Source organism: Catharus ustulatus, chromosome 20, assembly GCF_009819885.2.
Source record: "Catharus ustulatus isolate bCatUst1 chromosome 20, bCatUst1.pri.v2, whole genome shotgun sequence".
Taxonomy (NCBI): domain Eukaryota; kingdom Metazoa; phylum Chordata; class Aves; order Passeriformes; family Turdidae; genus Catharus; species Catharus ustulatus.
The window spans coordinates 4,981,727-5,006,918 of record NC_046240.1 but is presented as its reverse complement, the minus strand read 5'-3'; the positions used below and the strand labels follow the sequence as shown (position 1 = coordinate 5,006,918).

At 45.0% G+C, this 25,192-nt stretch overlaps 2 protein-coding genes across 3 annotated transcripts; one reads left to right on the top strand and one right to left on the bottom strand.

Annotated features, from left to right (window-relative positions):
* Nucleotides 1-491: 491 nt before the first annotated feature.
* On the bottom strand, nucleotides 492-21,074 carry ACOX1 (acyl-CoA oxidase 1). Its single transcript, XM_033076644.1, has 14 exons — nucleotides 20,877-21,074; nucleotides 19,857-20,016; nucleotides 10,757-10,917; nucleotides 8,964-9,071; nucleotides 8,380-8,499; nucleotides 7,229-7,344; nucleotides 6,866-7,035; nucleotides 6,405-6,567; nucleotides 5,653-5,843; nucleotides 4,865-5,044; nucleotides 4,158-4,263; nucleotides 3,929-4,072; nucleotides 2,945-3,151; nucleotides 492-2,030 (listed from the first exon to the last, which is right to left on the bottom strand). Exons 1-14 carry the CDS (start codon nucleotides 20,989-20,991, stop codon nucleotides 1,980-1,982), a joined length of 1,992 nt encoding a protein of 663 aa, XP_032932535.1. The 5' UTR covers nucleotides 20,992-21,074; the 3' UTR covers nucleotides 492-1,979.
* TEN1 (TEN1 subunit of CST complex) lies at nucleotides 20,559-25,141 on the top strand. Of its 2 annotated transcripts, none has more exons than XM_033076646.1 (4): nucleotides 20,559-20,713; nucleotides 22,842-22,946; nucleotides 23,074-23,231; nucleotides 24,401-25,141. In XM_033076646.1, the coding sequence occupies exons 1-4, from the start codon at nucleotides 20,559-20,561 to the stop codon at nucleotides 24,538-24,540; spliced, it is 558 nt and encodes a 185-aa protein (XP_032932537.1). In that variant the 3' UTR covers nucleotides 24,541-25,141. The 2 variants fall into 2 exon arrangements, with proteins under 2 accessions (XP_032932537.1, XP_032932538.1); XM_033076647.1 differs by lacking the exon at nucleotides 20,559-20,713 and adding an exon at nucleotides 21,109-21,162 and having other exon boundaries at nucleotides 22,844-22,946.
* Nucleotides 25,142-25,192: the final 51 nt, after the last annotated feature.

Below are 25,192 nucleotides of genomic sequence, written 5' to 3'. Positions count from 1 at the left end.
CCCTGGGGCTGGGGGCAGCAGGAAGGGCTGGATGGCTGTGGGATGGGACAGGGATCCTTGTGGGATGGGACAGGGATCCCTGTGGGATGGGACAGGGATCCCTGTGGGATGGGACAGGATCCCTGTGGGATGGGGCTGGCTGCCCTACAACGCTGCAGAGCAAAGCCAGGGAGGCCACACTACAGGAAACACCAAAATCCAACTAATTTGAGGTCTGCTGAACACTTCATTCTCCTTCCCCCATTCCTTCACATGAGATGCACTGAAGGCAGTGTGTGAAAAGAAAGACATTTTGTCTGAAAACACAATTTTGTAGTTTATTAGTTCTGTACACAGCCAGTGCTGTTCTCATTAACATATTTTTAACCTGCTCCTCCATCCCCCCTCCCCAGGCCAGCAGCCTGTTCCACTGGACACAGGGAAAGAAGAGCACTCAGCCTCCTGAGGCATCCTGAACTTCCAGGGGACCTGAAACACTCGGGAGCCACAAGGCAAGTTTGATTAGTTTATTTAAAATTAAACATTTCTTTCTGTTCAGCTACTGTACATGGAGCCAAACCTTGTGTCTGATCATTGTTAGTGCCAGAAAATTCAAAATTACAGACTAACAGAGACCAAAGCTGCAGAGAAGCAGCTTCTCAGGTGTTGCCTCAGAACTGCAGGATTTGGGTTTGTGCTGAAGCTTTTTACCACTTTAAGCTCAGAGTTACCTTTCTCTAGTGTGAAGAGATTTTATGGTTACTGGACAGAGTTACTGGTGTGGAAAAGCAGAAATGATTTTGCTTGGTTGAAGTTGTTGCACTGATTCCCTGGGCAGCAGGCTGTTCTCTTCCAAGCTAAATTCTTCCTGTTCAATCAGACAGCACTGTGCAAGGCCCAAGTCGTTATCAAAACAAAATTAAGCAAATCAGAGAAAGCTCCTTGGAAATGCATGGGTAGGAAAAAAATATTAAAATCTGGACACTTCACTTGGGATTGTCATCTTCTTGACAAATGCCTTTAAAAAACCAGGACAACATCCCAGAAAACTCAGAAGGCCCAAGGATGTTGGTCAACTGATTTTTGCCCTCCAATACTGGCTTCATCATTCCAGGTCAAATTTGTAGTTTTTATCACTACATGTGGTTTTTTTTCCCACCAAATCAACATAAGTAACATTTGTAAAGTGCTTTGAGATAGTGCTAGAAAATGCTAAGAGTGAAAACAGGGGCAGAACATCTGTCATCAGCACCCAGCTGATTACTACAAGTTGGTTTTTATCCTCAGAGCAGCATCACTGTGTTCTCCTTTGGCCTCCTATTAACCAAGAGCTGGCACAAAGGGAAAAGGAGTTTGTGCAGGGCAGTGAAAGAAGGAAACCAAAGGAAACACGAGGATTTCTTCTGGGAAGATCCCTGAAGCAGGGCTCCAGAGAAGGAGGGGTATTTGCTTCCCAGATCCATCAGGAAAACAGCACCACACACAGAGACTTACATGCACAGAGCTCTGCAGGTGGCTTCACACAGCACAAACATTTGCCAAAGGAGGAGAGAGGTGGGGCTAATCTTAAAAAAAAAAAATCAAAAAAAATCAAGACACTGATGCTTTTTTTGAGAGGAGGACATAACTGCTCACCAGAAGCTACTGCCTGAGGGCTGTCAACTACGTTGTAGTAAAGTCCTGCCACCTTTTCCAGTTGACAGGAACTCCTCTCTAGTTAGCAGCTTCACAAAAGCAATCCTTGTATAAATCCATAAAGCTTTCCCAGGTTTTTAAAAGGTTAATTTTTACCATTATAATTGCACTTTAAAAACAGGCATCAATCCCTACGCACTCTCCCCAAACACCTCCTCCATTTAAAAAAGAGGAAAAAAAGGCTACAATTATTCACTGTCCTACAGCTACAGGATTCAAAGGTTTGATTTAGGTGCCTGAAGGAAGGATGCAAACACCCAATTTTCAGGGCAGGGCAAGAGTGCATTTAAAAAAACCTGCAGGCTTCACAGCTTGGCTTGCATTGGCTTCAGGTGCTTGTGGAAAGATTCATGAACCTGCAAGACAGCAAGCCAGTGGTTACAAGGTCAGCTTTGATCTTTGAAACAGTTTTACATCCTCAAATCTTGCAGTATGTTTGTTTACTAAGAAAATTTGAATCAGAGGCACTTTGGAGATTTAAGAATAACCAGGTAACTTCTGTATTTCGGGATCTACATGATACAAAGCATAAGGATATAAAAATCAGCCTGCTCACTACCTTTCTTATAAGAAAGAAGTGCAAGATTTATATAATTCAATTGTTTGGCATTTTAATTACAACAAAACTGCTTCAGGTTTCCTAAGAGGCTGTAATGAAGCTCCTAAGCTCCACTGACTTCAGAAGTACAGAACACTGAGCAAGTTGTGGTGGGATTTAACTCCAGCTGCAGTCTCTGGCAGCCCATTGTAGGAGATTCAGTCTGCCTCATCAAATAAAGGCACCAGGAGACAGATTTACCATTCTGGCTGATGGAGCAAGGACACTTCAGTTTATTTTAGCTCAGCTGCAGCTCCAGTCCTAGGCCAGATATACAACATCTGACACCTAAGTACTACAGGGGAGCTCACTGTTGCTGCCTGCAGACTGGAAGATTTGCCAGAAAATGAGAAAAGCTTCCACAGCTACTGTAACTCAGCAGAATCAACAGCAAGTGATAATTGCTTTTGAATTTGCTGAGATAATTCAGTTGTTTCTCTGTGGAGTGCACCATTTCCTCCCTCAATTCAGAAGCTCAAGAGATCCCACAGGGATGAATGCAAGGTACACCTGGGAGAGAAACTACAGAGAGCAAACTGAAAGTAGGTTGTTAGTTTTGGTCCATTACTACTTGTGAGTTTTCTCTTCCCTTCCTCAATTACCTGGAGCATAATTAACAACCCTAAACTGAGTAATTTCTCTGGTCATGTGAGAAAAGAAAGGTTTCTTTACCTGTGTTTTGTTCAGTGGGGATTTCTTTGCCCACTCAAACATGTTCTCGTAGACGTTGCCGTCGTAGCGGCCGAGCACAGATCCCAGATGGACATCGTGGAAGTCAAAGGAATCCACCAGTGCCACTGCATTGGGACGAATGACAGCCAGGAGCTCCTTCACATGCTGGTTCACTTGGGTTATTTGGGCACTGGTCAAGATACCAGCCTTGAGAGGGGAAAAAAAAAGGATTGCACAGGGTCACAAATCCTTCCGTTCCCCAAGGTCTCACACGGGTCAGCTTTCCCACACACAAAATGCAGCAGTTCATAAAACATCACAGATTTTTTTTCTTCACTAAGTAATTAAGTTGTAATTAAGCACAAGGAGGTGCCCTCCATACTGCCCAGCTATTAATCTTGGGTGGGAGACTCACTCTGTGAGTACTTGTAAGTTAACTGAAACAGGTAAGTTTTCTCAGAGAATATACATATAAGGATATTAAACTGTGCCTTGCTTCAGGGAAATTTTTCACAAGCAACAAAGAAGAAAATGGGAGGACAAAACATACCAAATGTGCCTGAAGAGCAAACAAAACACTGCTGCACAAATGCATTCTCAAACTGACAGAAAGAAGAGAAGAAAAGCAACACCTGACAATGTAAAGCCATTTGTTGAAGGATGGGTTAGAATTTGGAGCACAAGATCCCTTTGGAGGGATATCAGTTGTGGAGCACATCTAACTGCAGCTCTCTTTTATTAATTGTTTTTAACAAAGAGAGCAGCTGGTGAACAACTGGAAACCATTTCAGCTAAACTGTGGCAATGCCTGGTTTCCATTTATCACAAGGGAAACCCACTAAGAGCCGTCCAGCAGAATGACCTTCTGGCAGCCAACAGCCAAAAACTTGCACCTATAACATCCACACAGCTTGGCATTTAAGGCACATTTGCAAGCAGTGAACCTGGCTTCAGAGTTTTGGAGTGCAGGAGGAAGCCACTAACCTGCAGGAAATCGCCGGCGTTCCTGCTGATGCCGAACAGCGCGTACAGGAGGCACAGGTTGGTCAGGACTGCATGGACAGCAGCATCACTGACCTCAGCCAGCTTGGCTGTGAACAGCTTCACTATCACATAGTGACAGTGGGCCTGCAGAAACCAAACAGGGTCAGTCAGGGGCACAGAAGGATGAAGAGCTCTCACAGCACGTTTCTTTAGCAGCCATGTCACTGACCTCTGATGCCCGCACAAGATCAACAGAAGTTCTGTTCCAGGCATCCTCCTTGCTCCTTCTGTGGTTCAGCTCAGCTTGCAGATTCTTGGCTGCAGATTCTACAAGCCTGTTTCATAGGAAGAAGAAAAACAGTTTACACATTAACAGCATGACATACACTGAATTCATACATGTCAGTCATGGCACCTGAGCTCAGAATTCTTCTCATGTGCTGTGAGTGAAGACAGTGACTGCAGTGACAAGTTGTGCCTCTAAAACACCAATAATCACTGCTGCAGCTACAACACAGCTACAGAGGGGTAAGAGGACTTCTGACAGCACACATGTGGTGCTTCAATACCTACTGACAAGTAGGTGTCTATTCTACTCTCCCACTTCCCTCACGTTGAACTTTAGCATCAGGATTGTTTCTCTCTAGAGAGATCTCTGAGTAGTTTGGTATTTGTAAGTTTGAATATACTTTACAGATAAATAAGAAAGATACATCCCAAAGGAATGGGAAGCAGAGCAAGCAGGCTATGAGGAACCTCCTACAGCCTCAAAGCACTTAATCCTGGCCCCAACCCAGTAAAGTGTGTCACCTCTGAAAGCAACACACAGATCAAAGCTTTGCCAGCCATGCCTCGAGAATCCAGCACAAACAGGGCAGTGCATCACCACCACCTCACCCAGTTTGTTTTGGCTCAGCCCAGTCAGTGTGAGCTCACCGGGCAGCACGTGACTTGTAGGCCTCCACCAGGCTGGTGGGGTCATTGATCCTCACGGTGACAGTCCTGGCAGCCACGTGCTGGGGCTGGATGCGCTGCCTGGAGAGGTCATTCAGGTAGGACACCATGCCAGTGACCTGCTGTCCAGAGGTCACCTGGGTGTAGCTCTTCATAAGGAACCTGGAAATAGAGACAGCAGATGGCAGCTCTTACTCATGAGTTGTTTGAATGGACAGAAGTCATCTCGCTGTGGCTCAGGCCAGAAAGAACAGTTGTAGGCACACAACTGTCAAAAATGGGGCAGGGGACAGAAACACAACACAAGTTTAATGGTAATTCAGATACTTCTTCTCATCGCTTTGTCACCAAATTCACTGCAAACCAGTCAAATAAAGGAATCTTTAACACCAATTTAAGTGTCAAGAAGGGCATCATTTGTTATCGATGCCTGGTTGCATGGGACTAACTCCTCCCTGTGTGCATGTGATTTTTTACAAGTGCATTTCTTACATAAAGTCACTACATGCACATTATAATTAACTCATTACCATTAAACCCCCCCCAGTTCCCAGATTCAGTCCTTGTTTTGGCTGTTGCTGCATTCCTAAGCCAGATGTCTCCCCCTTATCTTCCAACTGTCCTTGGTGGCACAGCAAATTCTGCATGTCTTGTTTCTCCGCTCAAAATTACCCAGACACAGCCAAAATTGAATTAACCCTTTTGGTACCAACTTCAGCCACAAGGACCATGAGGAGAGGCTGGAAGATCCCTGTGAGGAGCTGCCATACCTGGCTGTCTGCAGCATCATGACTGTGTTCTCCCCCTCGTAGGTGCAGGATGGGGTGAAGGTGACGTAGATGTCAGGAATGCCACTGCAGCGGGAGTAGCCGTGCCCACCGCAGGCCATCCGACATTCCTCAATGCCGGCGTTGGCAGTCCAGGAGGTGAACGCCTTCAGCCCCGCCGTCAGGGCATGCAGCTGAGGGGCAACAGCAAAACCAGGTTTATTTTCAAGTCTTAGCTTGCACATATAAATGTTAAGGACTGTAACTCCCAGAAAAAAAAAAAACAAACCAGTAGAGACAACGCCATTCTTGCGCTGTTCCACAGGGTCTTGTTTCCTTTGAAGGAACTCTTTCCTGAGCCAAGTGTTTATATGAAAACCCTTGTACATGGAAAGACTTCTTTTAAGTACACCTTTACTTCTGCCTCTACACATTTTATGTACAAAACTGTTTCCAACTGCCCATTATCACAAACCCTAACAAAAAATTAACATTTTACAACCATGACCCCTCAGTATAGTACTGCTACTTTGATCAACACACCTATTCTCTGATCACACCCCAGGCACTTGGAAGAACATATAAGAAGTTACAGCACAAACACAAAACCAGCCTTAACTCCCAAACAGTACTCCATCATTCCTGGAAATGCACCTTTTGAATAAAAATATATTCCCAATAGCTTTCTCACTGTGCATTACTCCCTGTTTTTACACAAATCCAACCAACACCCTGGTTTCCAGAGGACACAGTACCTCTGGCAGCTCACTGAGGTCCCCTGTGCTGATGTCCCCACTGATACGATGGTAGGTGTCCTTTATGTAGGCTCCCACAAAATGGAAGGCGTACGCTGTTGCCAGGAGAGGAAAGAGTTTGTATTGTTGGGTTTGATAATCCAGGATCTGGGGTTCTGGTTCCCTAGAGCAAAACACAGATGAGTTAGCATGTCAGTGGTAGCAAACTGCTGCAGAAATCCCATTTATCCCTACTGTAAGTATGTTCACTATCCATATCAAGCCAGACTCTCTAAGACCATCCAGTAAAAGCCTCTGGAGGACATTCCAAAAATGAAAGATTATGCACTCCCCAGCACAAACTGTTTTGAAATCATACCAAAGCAAGTGGCAAAGCAAGTATCAGCCACAGCCCCCATTCCTCCCAGCACTTCAGGATTTCCCCCAGCAGTTCAGGCTGCCCTGGGTCTCCCTGCACTCACCCTGGCTTCAGCTCAGACTGGTGTCTGACGGCGCTGTAGCGAATGGCGATGGTGCAGGCCCGGGACAGCGAGCGAGCAGAGTCACCCACGATGAGGGAACGGATGAACACCATGGTCCCATAGGTCAGCTTGTCACTGACTGGTTTCACATAGGTGCCATCTGGTTCAACCTGCCAAAAAATAAAAGATTAAAAAAAAAAATACAGCCTGTTGATTCATTAAATTTCCTCCCTTTTACATGTTCACATTTTAAACTCATCATCATTTACAAGCCACCCACAGTCCTTCTGGTGCAGTACCAACCTGACAGGAGCACTCAGCATGCCCATTTCTAACAGCAGATGCTCAAACTCACTGCTTTACCTGGGCATATTTCATCAGCATGTTCTCCCGAGGAATTCGGAAGTTGTCCATTTTCAGGTAGCCATTATCCATTTCATCATAGCCAAATTTGGGGCCAATGTCACCCACTGTAATACCTGCCATAGACAAAGCCACTTGCATTAAGAAACAGGAACTAATGACCATGCAACAGGTTCAATCCTTCTGCAATAAGGAGATTGTTTAGTTTTCTAGCAAGTCCTGGCAGTGTTATATGGGTAAGAGTTAACCTTAATCTCTTTGGATTGCCAAAGTGGTGTTCTGGTTTTGGCTGGGATAGAGTGAAATTATCTTCCCAGTGGCTGGTACAGTGCTGTGTTCTGGATTTAGCATGAAAACAATGTTGATAACAAGCTGATGGTTCAGTTGTTGCTGAGAAGCACTTGCATCAGGTCAAGGACCTCCCAATTTCCACAATGCACCTACAGTGAGGAGCTGGGGGGGCACAAGAAGCTGGCAGGGGACACAGCCAGGACAGCTGATCCCAGCTGGACAAAGGGATATTCCCCACCATGTGGCATCATGCTGAACAATAAAACTGGGTGAAGCCAGCTGGGGGGATGACAGCCTCCTGCTCAGGGACTGGCTGGGCATCAGTCAGCTGGTGCTGAGCAATCACACAGTGATCACTTGCTCTGCTTATTCTACTACTATTATTATTATTAATTTTCCTTCCTTTTCTGTCCTATTAAAATGTCTTTATCTCAGCCTACAAGTTTTACCTTTGGACATCAAAACATGGGAATCTCCATCATTTCCATGCAGCCCTACTATCCACTCACTGCAGGAGCTGTCTCTAAAGTTCATCCACTCTTCCAGCTAAAGAGTGATGAAAGCTCCTCTTCCCCTTTCAGAAAGCAGGATGTGCTGCTCATAGCTAGGAGACACTGGGCAGAACCAAATCCCAAACTAGACTTCACAGGGGCAGAATCAAATCCCAAACCTAAATTCACACTGAAATCCCAGCAGGAAAGATGATTTAATAGTAGCTCAGTCATAAGAGAGTCATTTAAGCCCTGTGATCTACCAGCTGAATTCAGCTAATGAAATAAGCCATGGATTTTAACAAGACACAGCAGCTGTATACAGACAGAGAAACAGATTTTATCAATTTCCTGAGTGTGAGTCTGTACCTGGCAGAGGTTCGTGTGTGCCCAGCTGCCGGATGGGGACAATGAAGGCGTGCAGGCCTTTGCACTGGCCCTGGGTGTAGAGCTGAGCCAGAACAATGGCGTGGTTCGACGTCTTCCCAACTGCAACAGGAGCAGGAGTCAGCACAGAAAGTCACACACACACACACAGAGTCTTTCTTCTGAGATAACCTCATCACATCATGCACTAGAAAACCAGACTGACCCCACTGAATGTCACCCCAATTACACAGCTCTATGACAAAGTGTTGCTCAAGTCAATGAAGTTGCACAACACAATTTTCCTTGACTATAACACACCAAGTCCTTGGCACACCTGTCAGTGAAGCTGAAGGAACTATAAACAATTTGATTGAAGCAATCAAAAATTACACCAAATCCACAGTGTGAATGGTTCTGAGCAACAGTCCAAAGCACACAATGTTTAGCAGGCTCTGTTATTCAAGAGTGACTGGCTTTCAGCCAACTCTTTGGATCAGCTTTCAGTCATCACTCTGTAGATACAACACACATGGCATCCCCTCCCTGAGTTCTTCCATACACCTTCCAGATTTAGACACACTTACGTCCACCTGGCCACCACTTAATGGAGGTGACAGTGGGGCTGTTGAGGATGAACTCCTGTGTGGAGGGGTCATAAGTGGCTGTGGTTTCCAGGCCCCGAAGATGAGTCCCTGGAAACAAGCAAACACATTGTTTTGGTAGGAAGTCAGTCACAAAACAGAGACAAGGACAGAACTGGACAATGGAAAGTGGAACTCCAGTAGTAATGTTTAGATTTTAACTTTGCTTTCAGATTATATCAACAAATTAAGGAAGAACAAGTGAGAGCCAGACCACATTCTGGGACTGGAAGCCAATTCTCAGAAAACATTGATTTTTTTCCCCAGTGGTCTAAGACTAGTTTTCCAAGCACCTCCAATCAACCTTTTTGCTATCACACACCAGAAGCCCTTTCTCAGTTAAAATGTTCTACAGGAATACACTCACCTGAATTTCACTAAAATGCAATCTGATTACACTGCAAAATAAAACCATCCAGTTCTCAGCCACAAGAAGAAATAAACAGTGCCCAGCACCTCTTCATTCCCTCATCAAGCCTACATTCCTCACTTGATGGAGATGATCTCTCAGAAGAGATCATCCATAGCTCCAGGACAGCAAGTAATGGCATGTGTATGCCAGGTACTGATGCAGGTAGATGAAGAGACTGCAAAAAGATGGAGGTAATTCCAGGAATAGTTTTTGTCTTCTGTCCCCAATGCTTCACTCCCCACACACCTGTCTCAGAGCAGTGGCACTGCCCTGAAATGCCTTAAAAACTCCCAAAATCACCAGGCCTACTTGCTTAAACTAGACAAGCTGTGAACACTGCTGAGAGTCTGGACTGACAGGGCAGGACAAGAGCTCCAGGAGAAAGGAGATCACCTTGCAGCAACCACACTCCCAAAGCATGGAGGGAATGGCAGATTTCCACAGGCAGCTCAACACAGACTCACTCTGCTGGCAAAGCATCTTCAAACCTTGCTAGTTCCAAGAGATTCTCCTCAGACTTGCAGTTACTTTATGCTTCACACAGTCTCTACATTTCCCTTCAACACAAAGGTGAATCCTGCTCATTTTTAGAAAATAATTCTCATCTGCAACTCTGAGATGACCAAAATTAAAGTTTCCCAAGGCAGAATATCCTCCCTTTGAAACTTGATTTAAAAGTGTTGCAATCACAATACTGCTGGAGTTATCAAAATCCATTTCAAAGCTTGAAAGCAAAGGAAAAGCAACAAAAAACCAAGACAGCTTAAGACAGAGAACTCAAAAAGCCCAACACATTTCATGGTCAGTTAAAAAGAACACATGGGAGTGAACTAAGGGGAAAAAGCTCCCCAGAGAACATGAACATTGGAACCAAGGTAATCCTGACCCATCTGATCCTGAGGTGACCAAGCAACTCAATTTTTTGGCATTTCTTTCACTACCTCAAAGCTCTGTCCTTTTGTCTTTACACTGAACATTAATTAGAGCAAAGCAGAGCTCAAATTGGAAAGAACAGAAGTGTAAAATGAACAGGTGCCACCAAACTGACAGCACCAGTCATGGGCAGTAATGATACTCCTTTGAATGCACAGGGAGCACCCAGGTGCTCATTTACAGAGCTACAGACATCAAACCCTCCCTTTGGAGGAAGAGAGGGAAGCAACACATGGCCAAATGCTCTATAAACCCTTACAGAGCCTGTCCACTTCTCCCTACAGCCACAGCTTGTGTAAAACCATGGGACACACACAGTGTCCTTCCCAGGCACAGGAATCCTCTGTACACAAAGCCATTCTTTAAAAGAGCATTACTGAATGTACTGTACCATGGCCCATTTCAGTCTGGGCATAAGTGCCAATGATCTCCAGGTTCCAGGCAGGCATGAAGAAGCGATCCTGCTGCTCTGGGGTGGCCTGGGTGAGAAGAGTGGGGAGGAACATGCCCAGGTGAAGGTCCAGAGGTTCAGGCCGTCCACGGTGAACAAAGCTGTGAAGAATTGTCATGGGATGGGAGCGTGAAGGGAGTGTTATGGGAGGGAAGCAAGCATGAGGATTCATGGTGGAGATTCAGGAAGAGACAAAAAGAAAAAAAAATGATTCATGTGTCAATCAGAATTCAGTATGTGTATTTTAGAAAGGCAGAGCACTGTCCTTTTCTCAGGCCTGAGTAAGAAGAAATTGCACTCACTTTGAAATAAACATGTTGCAGCACATTTCTTTGTAATTATTCAGAAAGTGCATCTCCAACATTCCCCTATTTTTGATGCACTATGATTGACTAAAAAAAAAGGATGAATCCAAACCAAAAGATGGACCTGACCTTCTGGATTGAACACCAGAGCATCCCTAAGTTCAATGGGCTGAGGCACTCAGCTGAGAATGTTTCAGATTGTTGGAGATGTGACATGGCTGAATGCAGTGTGCTTTCATCCAAACATAGAAATTCCATCTTTTTTTTTTTTGGCCATGTTTTGAAGGTAGATCCTGGTGGAAGTCCCAGTTTATTCAGCTAAACAAGTTAAGTTTTCAAGGAACTTTTTTTTTTCTTTTAAAAAAAGGCAAATCCTAACTGGCTGCACTATTTACAGTAATTTCACGATTATAAGCCACACTGAGTATAAGCCGCACTTCCAGGTGTCGGCAACTTTTCATTCTTTGTCCATACACAAGCCACACCTGATTATAAGCCACACATTACAATAGAGAGTGTGATAAAAGGTATCTGTTCTATCACCATCTGTTGAGGGTGGGGCAGTGATCCTTATCTCTGTGGGAGATATTCTGCTAATGGGCCATCCATTGAAACCAGGCAGGGCATTGTTCTTTATCTTTTCACAACCCATCCTTCCTCCAGCCAGTCATTTTCTGCTCATGGCCATTGAGTCCCACTGTGGGACTGATAAAATTACTGCATCCCATTGGGAGTTGCTCCAGCCAGGGGGAAGAGCCCAACATTTCTTACCAAGATAAAAACAGAGGGTTTGGGACACTAAGGGAGTCCCTTTCTCCACTGGACTCCAGAGGAAAACCGGATTTCTCCACATCATCACTGGAGCTCTGGAGGGAAACTGCACCTTGTACAGGAGCACTGCTCCAGCTGAGCCACATCTGTCACTGCAGGAGGATGCAGCCACCATGGAATGGGACTGCTGCCAACACCCTGCCTGACGGGTGTCAGGTTGTACTCTGACTGTGTCAGGGTTTGGGGTTTGTTTCTTTGTAGTACTGTATTTCTATTTTAATTTCCCTAGTAAAGAACTGTTATTCCTAATTCCCACATCTTTGCCTGAAAGCCCCTTGATTTCAAAATTATAATAATTTGGAGGGAGGGGGTTTACATTCTCCATTTCAAAGAGAAGCTCCTGCCTTTCTCAGCAGACACCTGTCCTCCAAACTAAAACAGCAACTTTTCGTTCTTTGTCCATATATAAGCCGCACCTGATTATAAGCTGCACTTTGGGTTCGGACCAAAATTTTAGTCAAAATGGTGCAGCTTATAATCGTGAAATTATTGTACTCTAATTTTTTAAAATTAAATATCAGACACAATTAGTGCACATGGTATTTCAAATCAGCTCCTTTCAACTTCTGCTATTTTAAAGAACTTTCCTAAAAGGACAGTGCTCTGTATGTGTAAGTCAAAGTTGTGCACATGAACAACTTGGGAAGAAAGCCAACATTTTTCAATCCATAAATCACCAGCACAAATTATCTCCAATTAAATGTATCTCATTAGAATTACTTTTTCTCCACGTTCTGTCAAACACCACTCTGAGGAAATTAAAACTAGTTCTGTCCCTAGGGCTTCTCAAGAACTGTTTTTTGATATTCTCAGACTCCTACAAATAAATTCAACTATCTGCAATGACCTCAGGAGCAGGTTTTCAAAGCTTTCTGACTGAACAGTGACCAAGCTCAACAGGGCACTAATGGCCTGCCAGAAATACCAGATTTAAGTGAGTTCAGTACTGGTGAGAAGTACACAGCTGACAGCCAAAGAGTGACCACAAAAAACCCCAAAAGCTTATTTACCAGCAGTAGTTATAAACCAGATAAAAACAGCACAGTATTTTCACTTTTTTGCTGCTCCTTCTTCTCCTTCTTGTTCAATTTTCAGCCCTGTGCTACTTGTGTTTTTTCTCTCTTTGAGTTGTTTTCTTTTGGTTTTTTTTTTTTTTTTTAGAGAGAGACTTCTTCACTATGAAACAGGTTAAAATTAACACAGGCTATCACACACATAGTCACCAAGATAAAACTGAGTAACTACCCATCCAGGACGGTTCAATTCAATAATCCAGAGGTCTGTTTCCCCATCACCAGATTTTAAACATCAGGATTAAATTAAGCAAAGCTCAGTTACAATTATGAAAAATCAGATAATCAACATTCACAGTAGGAATGCCAAATGTTTGCATTTTAATTATTCAGCATAGAAAGTATACCTACTTCACTCTATTAGCTCCATTTAGTGTCAAAATACCAATTTAACCATGAAACAACATGAGAACTATAAGGAAACCAACCATCATCAGGGAAGAAAGTGTAATGATCTAATATGAAATCAGAAGTAAAACCAATCACTGCAGTGTGGATGTGACTGATTTCAAGCAGCTGGTGTGAGAAAGCAAATAAGGCCAGCAGGCTCTGATTGTTGCCATCCAGTTATTGCTCAGCTTCTGGTGGTGAGCTGGGTTTGTTGAGCAGGACAGGATTTCTTCCACTGAGTCTTCTACAAATGTTCCAGCAGCTGTAACTGAACAACCAGGCAGCTGGCATTGCCATCCAGCAGTGTCCAGACTTGACACCTCAGGCTTTCCCACTTCAGATACCAGCACAAGCACTGGCATCCTTGTTTGTAAACTACTCTTGCTGGTATTTAACAGCCATAATTCCAGGTTCTGTGCTAAAAGACTTTTTTGATCCATTAAATGTTTTTCCATTTGAAGCAGTGAAAGTTGCTTTCAACAACAGCAGGAATGAGATGGTTTTTTTCTTTGTAAACAAGACCTTTCCAGGAAGCTGTACAGCTGCACTGGAGCAGCATCTGGAAGAGAAGTGCCTGGAGCCAAGCATACCTGACTTTCAACCCAGAACTCACAATCTCACCATGTTTCACTGCTCCTACAGGAATGCTCCTGACCTGTTTCTGCAGGCCAGCCATGCACTGAGGGCTCTGGCATACATCTCCCAAAATCAGCCAAAAGCAAAAACCACAGTACTGCTCACTGACATGTTCCAACTGGTTCAAGTGAAATTCAGGCTCTCAGTTCTTAGAACAACCTCCTCATTTCAAACCAAAGGTAACACCTACCAATGCAGAGATCAGCTAAGAGGTGCATTCTGGAAAAGACCAAAAGGGGTCCTGGGATTGTCAGGATGTGAAATGAGGCAGCTGTCTGGCTAGAGACATCAACCATTAACTGAGGAATTTTACCTTTCCCCCTTTAGATTGACCCAGGGAACATTAACAATTTACACACTGGAGTTAGAGAAAAGAGGTTACCCATTGATCCCTGAAGGCAACTAACCATGTCCCATTTCGGTTTGGGCGTAGGTGCCAATTATCTTGACTCCACGGACCAGGGGCAGCCACTTCTCCTTCTGAGCAGCAGTCGTTTGGGTCTCTATGGTTTTGTGAAACATGCTGAAGTGGAGACCCAAAGGTTCAGGATAATTGCCCAAGCATGTTCTACAGGAGAGAAATAGAGGGATCTGGATCTCAGTCTTACTGTTACCATGAACCTGAAAGGCTTTTCTCCAAATGTGGAGACATCAGAAGCAATGCTAATGATATTTCTTCCAGGCATCTTCTTCACCCCATGAATCCTGCTGTTGCTATGTAACTGGAAAAAATATTATTCTACAAAGGTTCATGAGGAACTTTTCTAAAAAAGAAATGAAAACCAAATTATTTTCTCCCACATCTCTCAGGCTTTGTGGGAATAAATCCCACTGCTGCTGGTAGCCTACAACTAGGGCATTACTAGTTAGAAGAAATTTGTATTAAAAATGAAAAGGTTTCTTTGGTGAGTGAGTTCTTTTTGGAACAGCTCTGTATTACCTGCAGCTGCTTCTATCATTTGTGAGATCTGGAACTCACCTTTAACTAAAATTACCATTACAGTCCAGTGCTGGAGGGAATGGAAAGAAAAGCCTGACATTTTTTAGGAGTGCTTCATCAAAGCAGAAGTTACTTCATGAAAGAAATTCTAATCATCTAGTAGCCACAATGGCAGGCAAAGTACATTCTCAATTAAAACATCTTCCCTTCTGCAGCTTGAACAGTTTCACCTTCAATCTGTGTACACAAATGTTTATTCCATCTAAACTCTAAGAAAGAGGAGGGAAAATGAGCCTTCTGCATAAATACCATAGGGGATGTCCTGCACATAGCCTGGCAATGACAGCAGCATTTGTGAGTGGCATTTTGCACCATGCAGAGAGTCAATAATTGATCATTAACTGCAGGTCCTGTACAGGCTGTGAAAAACCAGCCTCAGAGTGAGAGACAAAGCACCACTGAACTGCACATTGCCTGTTTTAAATGAACAGGACTAAACGAGCCATGGGCTTTTCCAGAACCAAAACTATTGTCATCAAGTAATCTAATGCTGCTGATTAATGTATTAACTGTGCTTTAAGCTGTGTGGGTGCAGGTACAATGTCTCAAGTTTCTGGAACTGAGGCACACAGTTCTTTCACCAAAAAATACTCTCTTGCCTACAGCAGCACATGTTACCAAAGCTGATACTTTCAGGGTGACCAAGGGCTTAAAAATGCTGCAAGAACAGCAAGACAGAACTTTTCAACACTCTTGTGGTTTCCTAAGTGGGTCATTCTTTTAGCCCAGGACCTATAGAGCAACAGCAGCACCCTTTTCTTCCTCATTGCCTGCAGCACAATTATTTAATTATTGTGCACCTACCCCCTGGGCCCAAAAAGGACAAAGCTACAGAGAGAAAGTGAGTGCTGACTTTGAAACACAAAGTTTCAGGGCAGTTTGGGAAGAGCTTGAATGAGTCTTTGCGTATTTTCAGCAGTCATTGAAAGAACTTGAGAAAAACATGCAGCCCATGCTTTGCTGTCAGAAAAACCAGGTCAGCCACTGCTCCTTTAAAGGTAATGCTCCAGGAAAAAAATTCCAGAAATCTTCTGAAAGGTTACACCAGCAACTTTCACTGCCTGTGAGGAAGTTCAATCACAAGTGCCAAGTATCTCATGATCAGCTATCACCTTCTCTGACAGGAAGAGGACAACAGACATTTTGCAAGCAGATGCTTTAAAACCTCTGTGTCAGGTCATGATGTTTCAATAGCCAATCATGCAGCATTTTCACAGCTTCTTGCATTGACTAAGCTGAAAATTAAATTACAGCAGAAACTGTTCATCTCTGCATACTCCACATTGAAGATTTAGGATTTCCTTAATGTGCCTTTTAATAATGTGAGTGATAATGAGAGAGAATCCTGTTTTCCTCAAGACACAGGGCAAACAGAAGAGGTACCAGCTGTGAAGGGAGGAACAACAGGTTTTCTTCCCTTCTTTTTCTTTCTCTGAACTCTTACTGCTTCCCATCACAACTTCAACACTCCCAGCACCTGGATTGGCTGCTCTCCAAAGGCTGCAGTGTGTAACTGTTCAAATACTCTGCTCCATCAAGACTGATGGTGGCAGTGACCATCTGATCAATGACCAGCTGCTCTGAGGTCAGCCTTGCTACAACAACCAGTGTCACAATGAGGCTGCAGCTCCAAATCCCCTTCTGGGAGAAGGCTGTGTAGTAATATGTGCTTTGGCAATATAGATCTTCCCTGATTTCACAGCAACCAGTGCCACCCACACAGTAAAAGGCACTTATGTGACAGGTGTGTCACTGTCTCAAAGTGCACAGAGGATGACAGAAGCAAAATCAGTGTGTTCAGAGGCTCCAAAGCTACAGGAACAACTGCAAAGCCACTCTCAAGCTGCAGAAATGAGTCACAGAACAGGAGCATTTACTTTACATTAGTCTGTGTGCAAACTTTTCTGTTTTGTGCAGTTCTTGAGCTGTGCTAACTGGGCTTCAGAGCTAACAACTGCTATGGCAATAAGCTCCTGTTCCAGCTGTATCAAAGTCAGATCAAGCCAGACTCATCCACTCTGCATTAATTTAGCAGTGGCAAGTAGGGCACATAGTAGAGTTTTTCTACTTTGGTTTGCTCAAATCTACTCCAGATCCAAATTTAGAGATGTAAGAACAAATTCCAACATGCTCATGAAAACAGGAATCATCTGGTGACCAGCAGCTCTCAGATCTTCTCTTCTTCCATGACCCAGTTTGTCTAAATTGTTTTTCATTTCTTCATTTAATCTCATTTTCCTCAATGAAGGTTAATTAAAGTTGAAGGTGAATTAAAACTGAGCAGCTTGCTCTCTTCCAAGACCATTGGAACATTACACCAGAAACATTTCCCACTTTTCATGACTTACATTTTGCTGCAGTTAAGACTGTAAAAGAAATCTGAAATATTGGCACCTTTAGGCTGATGGCCTTCAAAGCTGTAGTCACAACAGCTGCAACTGCAGTTGGACAAAGAAGAATTGCTACATGAAAAGCAATTAAGTATATTTAATAGATCCTCTTATGATTTGGAGTCCCACAAAGCCCCTTGGAAACAGGAAGGAGGAGCATTGACTTGGACATGTCACAGCAGCAGCAACAATTGTTTAAGGATATCTTCAGGGCAGTGAAGGAAGCAGCATTTCTCCTCACCTACTCATAAATCAAGGTATAAAGTTGGTGAGTCATGTGCAAAGCTACCTAGAGATACTCTGGAACTTTAAAAAAGCTACAGGAAAAAATGCTTCAAAATTGCATATGTAAATCTGTCCCTGCCTTTTGGGGATAACTGACAAAATTTCTTAAGCTTCTATATGCAGGAATGCCAATCACAATAATACAACTTTGATGTCTGAATTAAGGGTGTCAGTCTATTTCATAAACCTCATTTGAGGCATATTGCAACACCATATCCATTCAGTTTTCAGTTTGGAAAAATTAATAAGCCCAAAGAACACTTTCTCCAGGCCAGCTTTTACACTAATTAAGTTATTTCCAGTTAGCACCAATTAACATGTTTGGATATGGGACAAAAATAAACAATTTTGTCTGTTGGGTGCAGTTCACCAAATTTAAAAAATATTTAACACTCAACAGGTGGGAAAGTGGGGACAGATGTTAAAATGCAAATGAAATCAAAGGATGAAAAAATAATCCTCTAATTTCATCCTTGTTTTAAGCAAAAGCAAGCCCACATCCTCCCTTGCCATCACCACACATTATAGTAAAGAAGTTATTTCAGAATATTAACAGGGTACAGTTCTCAGAGCAAAACACTTCACCTGTAGGCAGGAAGTTTATGCACTGCTCTTCATTTTGTTACATGTTATTACAGACCAAACATGGTATATAAAATAAATAAAAAATAGCAAATACAGTCAGTCTACAGTAACTGCAATTATATTTTGAAATCCAGAATGGCTGCAGTTAGATTTTACCTTGGAAAAAAAGAAGCCTTTCAGTTGGTTTTGGACTGTGAATTCTGACCATTCATGTCAGGTTAGATATGGAGGTATCTGTATCTGGTGTCTGTATGAAATGTTACACTCTCACCCACTTAAGAACTGCTGACTCCAACCTAAGTTTATGGAAGGACAAAACTAGAATCTCTCACTTGACTACTTCAGAAAAGTTTGTTTTCATGTAATATTGTCATTAATGCTACAAAAAGATAGAAAATTTGTTAAAATTTTCCATCTGATAGACTGGATAGACTTTGCTGAGTTTTCTCCATAGAAATAAATAAATAACTGAAGAAACTTCCCTCTTACTTTCAATAAACCTTGTGCAGGAAAAAAAAATTAATTATTAACTTTGGCTGTGCAGCACCTGAATAATCCCCTACTGTCAGTGAACTTTTTCCCTATTATCACTGCCCACCAATGATAATTTTCACATTTATTTACATTACTTCCACAAGAACTGTCATGACACAGATCAGTGCAGTTTCTCTGGAAGTAAAACCACAGTGGACAAGATGATTTCCTAGTGCCAATGGTGATGCCCTGGGGCCCAGGACAGCTTTTCTACAAAATCAGTCAGAGGGGGCTTGTGGTTCATTTTTTGATGTGCCAGAGGATATATCCATGGGATTACAACAGATTTCTAGGTCTGTGTAACCTTTCTGTTACCACCTTCTGTTTGATTAAATCAGAAAGAGTTTAACAGAATTAGGGGGAGAAATGCATCAAAATCACAAACTGAGTTCTAATTCCTTCTGGAAGGAATGAAAACTCAGATGTAAAGACAGTTTTATTTTCATTAACTTGGTCCAAAGGTATACTATCAGATAAACCAAAGGTCAGATAGAACAAAAGGCCTCTGGATCAGAGAGAACTTCTGTAGCACCAGGAGCTTATAGGAGGGACACAGAGTAGACAATGACAAACAAGAATTTATAAGCTATCTTGGAATGTTTTCAAGTAACCCTGCAATGTGACTTTATTGGGTCTAAGTGCAAAGTGGAGTAATCAGCTTGTGGAGATTTCATAGTAACTGCAAACTCACCAGATCTATTCAGATCCAAAGTAATTCAGTAGTTTTTTTATTCCTTTTGAAAAAAAAAGTCTGACTTCAAGTTTTGTATTTTAGTTTCTGCACCACACATAAAGAACAGGGTATAATTGTCAATGTTGCATGTCTGTTTAAAAAACACTAACATTCAGGAATTCAGGGTTTCATCTGACATTCACTGAAGTCAGACTTGAGTGGGCGTTTATACAGGTCCTGAGCTTCCTTTAGACAACAAACACATGAGAAAAGCACAACCCTAGCACCCTTGGTGATGACTGAAGTACAAGAAGCAAATTCCAGATCTTTTTAGGTACCTTTTAAACCAGTAGATCTCCTCAGGATCTGCAATTCCATATTCCCTTAGCTTCATCACCATCAAGGAACTCTTCCTGATGGCTTGTTCATAGCGTTGGCTACGGGACAGGAAGTTCAAATCCTCGTGCTGGAAGTCAGGGTCATTAAGAACTAAGGCCTCTGGGGACACAACAGAAGAGGAAAACAAGCTCAGTTTCCACAAACCTGAGCAGGGGGTGAGCAACAACCCAGCATTTTACCTGCTCTACCTCAAGGCAGAGGTACTAGAAAATTGAAAATAAAATTAGAAGTTAACAAAATGAGAAAGAAATCAAAGCTCTTTGCGAGCTCAACTGCTGGCACTCTCGTTTCACATATAAATCCCATTTTCAGTTCAAGGCACTGAGGACTTGGCAGAAGGGCAATTCACTGATGTAAGACCTGCAGGCCCCTCAGCAACAGCCTCAGAGCTCAGGCAGCCTTGTGAACTCTGATCCCCACGCAATTCCGGCAGAAGGGCACGATTATTCCCCTGTGCCAGCTGGAAAACAAGGTGCCAGAAACCACAGGCTTTCTGTGTCCCCTCTCTGGCACCGAAATTATACATGAGCAGCCTCTGACAGTCCCAGCCCAGGGAACAGACTGGAAGTGGCTCATTAATCCCTCATAACCACGTCGGGCCAGGTGACAAACAGATGACATTTGTACTGTTGGGCAAGAGCATGCCAGGGAGGAAAAAGGAGGGGACAGAGCCCATGAGAAATGCCCACGGAAAGCCGCCTCTGACCCTCTGGAGGAAGGGAAAACAGAGAAGTAAAAGGACACTGCTCTGTCCGGGTCACCCTAAATCCTTACTGGGGAAAAGAGAAGGACCAGGGACACAACGCAGCTCCTGTTTCTCTCTAACCCCTTCCTTCACGCTGACCCTCCACCCGCAAACCTTCTCCTCACGGTTCTCTCCTCTCTTTGGGGTCTTCCCACCCTCCGAGCGCCGACCGGGGCTGTCTCTCCCCGTCCCCACGGCCCGGGCCCTCCCTCACCGATCTCCTTGCGGCGGCGGGTGCGCTCAGGGCCGCCGTCCAGGATGTGGGTGAGCAGCTCGGGCTGGAAGGTGGCGGCGGCGCGCTCCTTCCGCAGGTCCGCGTTCACCGACATGACGGCAGCGGCTCTGCCCGATCCCGGTACCGATCCCGATCCCCGTCCCGGCCCAAGTCCCCTCCCGACCCCGCTGCGCCGGCACCGCCCCCCGTGACGTCACTCCCGCGACGCCACGTGGGTGCTGCCCACGTGGGTGCGCGCCCTTCCCGCGGGAGCCATGGCGGAGCGGTGAGCGCTGTTGTGCCGTGCTTTAATCGCGCTGTGATGTGCATGGAGCAGCGCCGGGAGAGCGTCCGGCACATGCGGCATCGGCATGGAGTAGTTAGTTATATAAGCAGTTCATTAAATGCCGTTGGATACGCGTTAAATGCGGTGTTGGATAGTGCTCTGCATCTGCGTGTGAAGGGCTGCGCTTGGGGTTGGGCCTGCTTTAAATGTCTTGCAGTGACAGTGGCGCATGCATTAGGTAGCACATTGGGTGGGCACAGGGTATGTGGCCATTGTATGGCTTTTGCAACCTAAATGACTCTACATTAAAAAGTGCATTAAATGCACAATGAGCGTCTTGCATTCGTGGCTGATCCACCTTGCTGCACAGTGTGATTCAGGAGCAAAAGCCGAGCGGTTCAGGACAGGCTTTGCCCTTCAGGATGTGCAGATTTTAAATGTTAGGTACGGTGGGGATGCATGGAGCTGCAAGGGAGGGGAGGTGGGTTTCACCTCTGGGGCTCACGCTGGGACCTGCCAGAGGAGTTTTCAGCGCGTTCTGGTTGTCACAGCCTGGCATGGGAATGTGGGGCAGCAGGCACAGACAGAGGCGTGTGCAGGGACGGAGTGAGCCAGGATCGCCCTGGTTTCGGCAGCCTCCCACGGAGTCCTCCATGGGACATTTTGCAATGTTGCAACCCCGTGGGCAATGCATGGGGTGGGCAAGGGACACCAAGCGCTAAAGGCACAGTGTGTGTGTGAGCTCAGTGTTCCCTCTGCTGAGTGATCAGTTCTGGGGGTTCCTGAACACCCAGCAATGGACCCACTTGTCTGAGTGGCAGGAGTCCCTGCCTGGGATGTTGTGCAGCTCTTGGGGTCCCCTGCAGAGAGATAAAAGAAAGAAGAGAAAAGCTGTAAATGAAGCATGCAAATACTCCAAACACAGGCAGACTGCAAGGGAGATCAGAGGGAAAATTATGCCAAAAAAATCCCCTTCAGGGCACACCCAGGAGCCTGGCTGTGTCATTGACTGGGCAGGATTAGAACTTTGCTGAAGCTGCTTTGCATTCCTGCCTTTCTCTGTGCTGTGGCTCCCTTGCCTGTGCCAGCTCTGTTGTACCGCAGGAGCTCCCAGGAAGTTCCACCTGAGCTTTGTCTTGGAGTTAATCCTCCTCACTCATCTCTGTCTGCTAAACCCTACTAGATTTCTGATGAAACCAGGCTGGCTTGGATCCTATTTATTGTTCTCCAGCTGCAGGATCAGACACTGCCAGAAGTTTTTATGCTGCAATAAGAGAACAGGCTCGGGATCATTCCTTAAATCTTGCTGCTAGTACTCTGTCAACCCCAGCAGCTGCGGTTGTCCCTGCATCTCAGTCCCTCAAACTCTGATCTGCTCAGTCACCTTTCTCCTCACTTAACCTTTCTCAACTCACCCATAGCCCAGGGGTGACCCAGAGGACCTGGTGGGCTGCCTGTAGTTCATGCTGGGTTGTGTGGGACTAGGCAGCTCCTCTTTGTGCCAGGATGCCCTGGGCTTGGCACATGCACTGAGCTGCAAATAGGACTCAGCAGGGAAGCTGTGAAGCTCTTGCAGCCCCCTGGATGTTGGAACCTGGGCAAAGAAGGAGTTGAAGGGCAGTTTCACAATTTGGATCAGGTACTGGAGAGGCATGGAGTCAGACCTTTTGCTTTACTGCAGGCCAGCCATTGTGTGAGATGCTGCCAAGTGCTGGTGTCTATTACTTCCCATGGGAGATCGACAGCTCAGTCCCTGAGGGGAAGACACTGAGGACATTTGGCAGGTGAGAAGGGTGCCCTGGTCTCATTGCAGGTCAAGCCTTTCCCTCACTGGCTGAGCACCAACCCCCTCTCCTTTGGTGTGTAATTGGATTTCTGCACAGCTGAGCTTCCCAAATTGATCATTCCCAGGTTATGCTGCTATGACCTGGCCCGATCTGAAGCTGTCCTCACCACACAGCACAACTTGGCTCAGTACAAAGTCTGTGTTGACACCAAGTTTGTGGAGCCATTCCAAGCCCAAGTGGGATCTTTCTACATGGTCCTGGGAGAGGTTGAACACAGGGAAGGTAAGTGCTGCAGGAACTGGTGCCCTTTGCTGCTCTTCATGTTACCTCAGCTCTTTCGGGGCTCCCTGAGTCACTGAGGGCAGCCTGGGTCAAGGCTCCTCTTGTGCAGCTCCTCCAGTCACACGAGTGTGTGATTCAGGGTGGGAGCAGCCTGTCTGTCCCTGCTGCCCATGAGAAGAGCCACTTTTATGTTGGTGAAAATCTGGTCCTCTGGTACAGATTTTTTAGAAACAAGAAGCATTTCATCAGCATTGGTGGGCTTGTGAAAACTGTGCTAAAAAGCCTGGCATCACTGTCAGCCACCACACCAACCATCTTCACCCCAAACATGGCAGATTGCAGCAATACCTCATTGCAAGTGGCTGGGTTGGTCTTTGCTGTCCTTGAAAGGCTCTAATTATCATCCCTGCCCTCAGACATGTGAGGAATGCAGGCAGGCTCTGTCATCCAGGGCACCCTGTTGGCTTTTCCTGGGTGCCCTCTGTTCCAGCAGCTTGGTGCTTTGTGTGGGGACTTGATCTGAGCTGGGCCATGGGATGGTGAAGCAAGTTCTTTGTTCTCTTGGCCACACCTGATAAAAAGCATTCACATTCATGCCATAGAAGTCCTCAGTGGCACATGGAAAGCTACACTGCACTTGGCCTCTAGAGAGCAACCTGCTAAGCTACTGCTGCAAAAATCCTGTAGAAAATTGTTATTTTAGTCATCCCAGCCTAGGAAGGAGTTGGCCCCATTTTGAAGGGGTGAAAGGGGAGCAGACTGAGATGGTGGCTGTGTCACCAGGGCTATGTCACCAAGATTTGGCCCCTTCTGTGCAGCTCCATGTTGCCACTTGAATGCCACCAATGAACTGTTGTTTGTAGCCAGCTTTGAACCTCTTGTCTGCACAGGGGCATTCGGAAATGAACTCAGATCCATCACTGCATGGCAGGCACTGGCACTATTGCCCAATGCAAGGGGAGTGAGTGCAGTGTCAGTCACCAGCATTTTGTTGCTATCAGGGCAGAGGGAAAGCACATCACTGAATTAAGCTGCTCCTGCTGCTCACCTCAGTGGCAGCATACAGCCAGTCTGGTCTCCTGAAGTTCTCAGGCTATGGTTGTTTGCCCAGCTCAAGTTGTTGCCTGAGGGAACTCTCTCCAAGTTGCTGTCTGTTTTCTTTTTTCCAGAAACTTCCAGTCCTGTGGTAAAAGCACGAATATTGACCTGTGTGGAAGGGGTGAATGTGCCCCTGCTGGAACAAGCCATACAGGAGCAGAGGAAATACTTCAATGAGAGGCAGGAGCAGAGGGAAAACAGCACATCCTGACAGCAGCTCTGAGACCAGCCACACGCTGGTCCTTGCACTACCATTTGGAACAAATATGTTTAAAGTAAATTAGGGGGTGTGTTTGCTGTGGCAAGCAGCAAAGTCACTGAGTGGGGAAACACTTGAAGACTCTGAGTCAATGTGTGTGACTGTGGGCTGTCCAGTCCTGCCTCAGGTGTCATGACTGAAAACAGCTCTGGGAGGCAAGTTTGTTGTTTGTTTGAAAGGGTGGTTAAGGAAAGAGAACACTTGGGTTATATTGATCCTTTTGTAATGCACGACATGAAGAAGTCAGAAGAAGAAATCTCTGAATCTGGAGTTAAGCAGCTCACCTTTGGCAGATGGGGGGAAAAGGGCATTAGCACAAAGTTCATTAGCCCTGCCTGGCTGCAGCGCCATGAGTGCCTCTGTTGTAGTACCCTGACTCAGCTGCCACACAGGAACATTCCTGGCAAAACACTCATGTATCTGGACTGACCAAAGAAACAAGAAGAACAAAGAGTCCCTATTTTCAGTAGCACCTGCCTCCTCAGGTGGGAAGAACTGGTATCTAAGGGGAGGATTAAGTCTAACTCTAAAATCAATATTTGCAGTACTCTGAGTACTTGACTTTCTTCCTTGACACAACTAAGTTTAAGAGATCTTAAATCAC

Excerpts from the sequence above, each read along its gene's own strand:
- TEN1 (XM_033076646.1), top strand. The coding sequence starts at position 20,559 with ATGCCAGGGAGGAAAAAGGAGGGGACAGAGCCCATGAGAAATGCCCAC. Across the intron at positions 20,714-22,841 it reads GGGAAAAGAGAAGGACCAGG|AGGCCAGCCATTGTGTGAGA; the intron begins GACACAACGCAG and ends TTGCTTTACTGC. Across the intron at positions 22,947-23,073 it reads ACACTGAGGACATTTGGCAG|GTTATGCTGCTATGACCTGG; the intron begins GTGAGAAGGGTG and ends GATCATTCCCAG.
- ACOX1 (XM_033076644.1), bottom strand. The coding sequence starts at position 20,991 with ATGTCGGTGAACGCGGACCTGCGGAAGGAGCGCGCCGCCGCCACCTTC. Across the intron at positions 4,073-4,157 it reads ATCTTGTGCGGGCATCAGAG|GCCCACTGTCACTATGTGAT; the intron begins GTCAGTGACATG and ends TGGTTTCTGCAG. Across the intron at positions 2,031-2,944 it reads CCCCACTGAACAAAACACAG|GTTCATGAATCTTTCCACAA; the intron begins GTAAAGAAACCT and ends GCTGTCTTGCAG.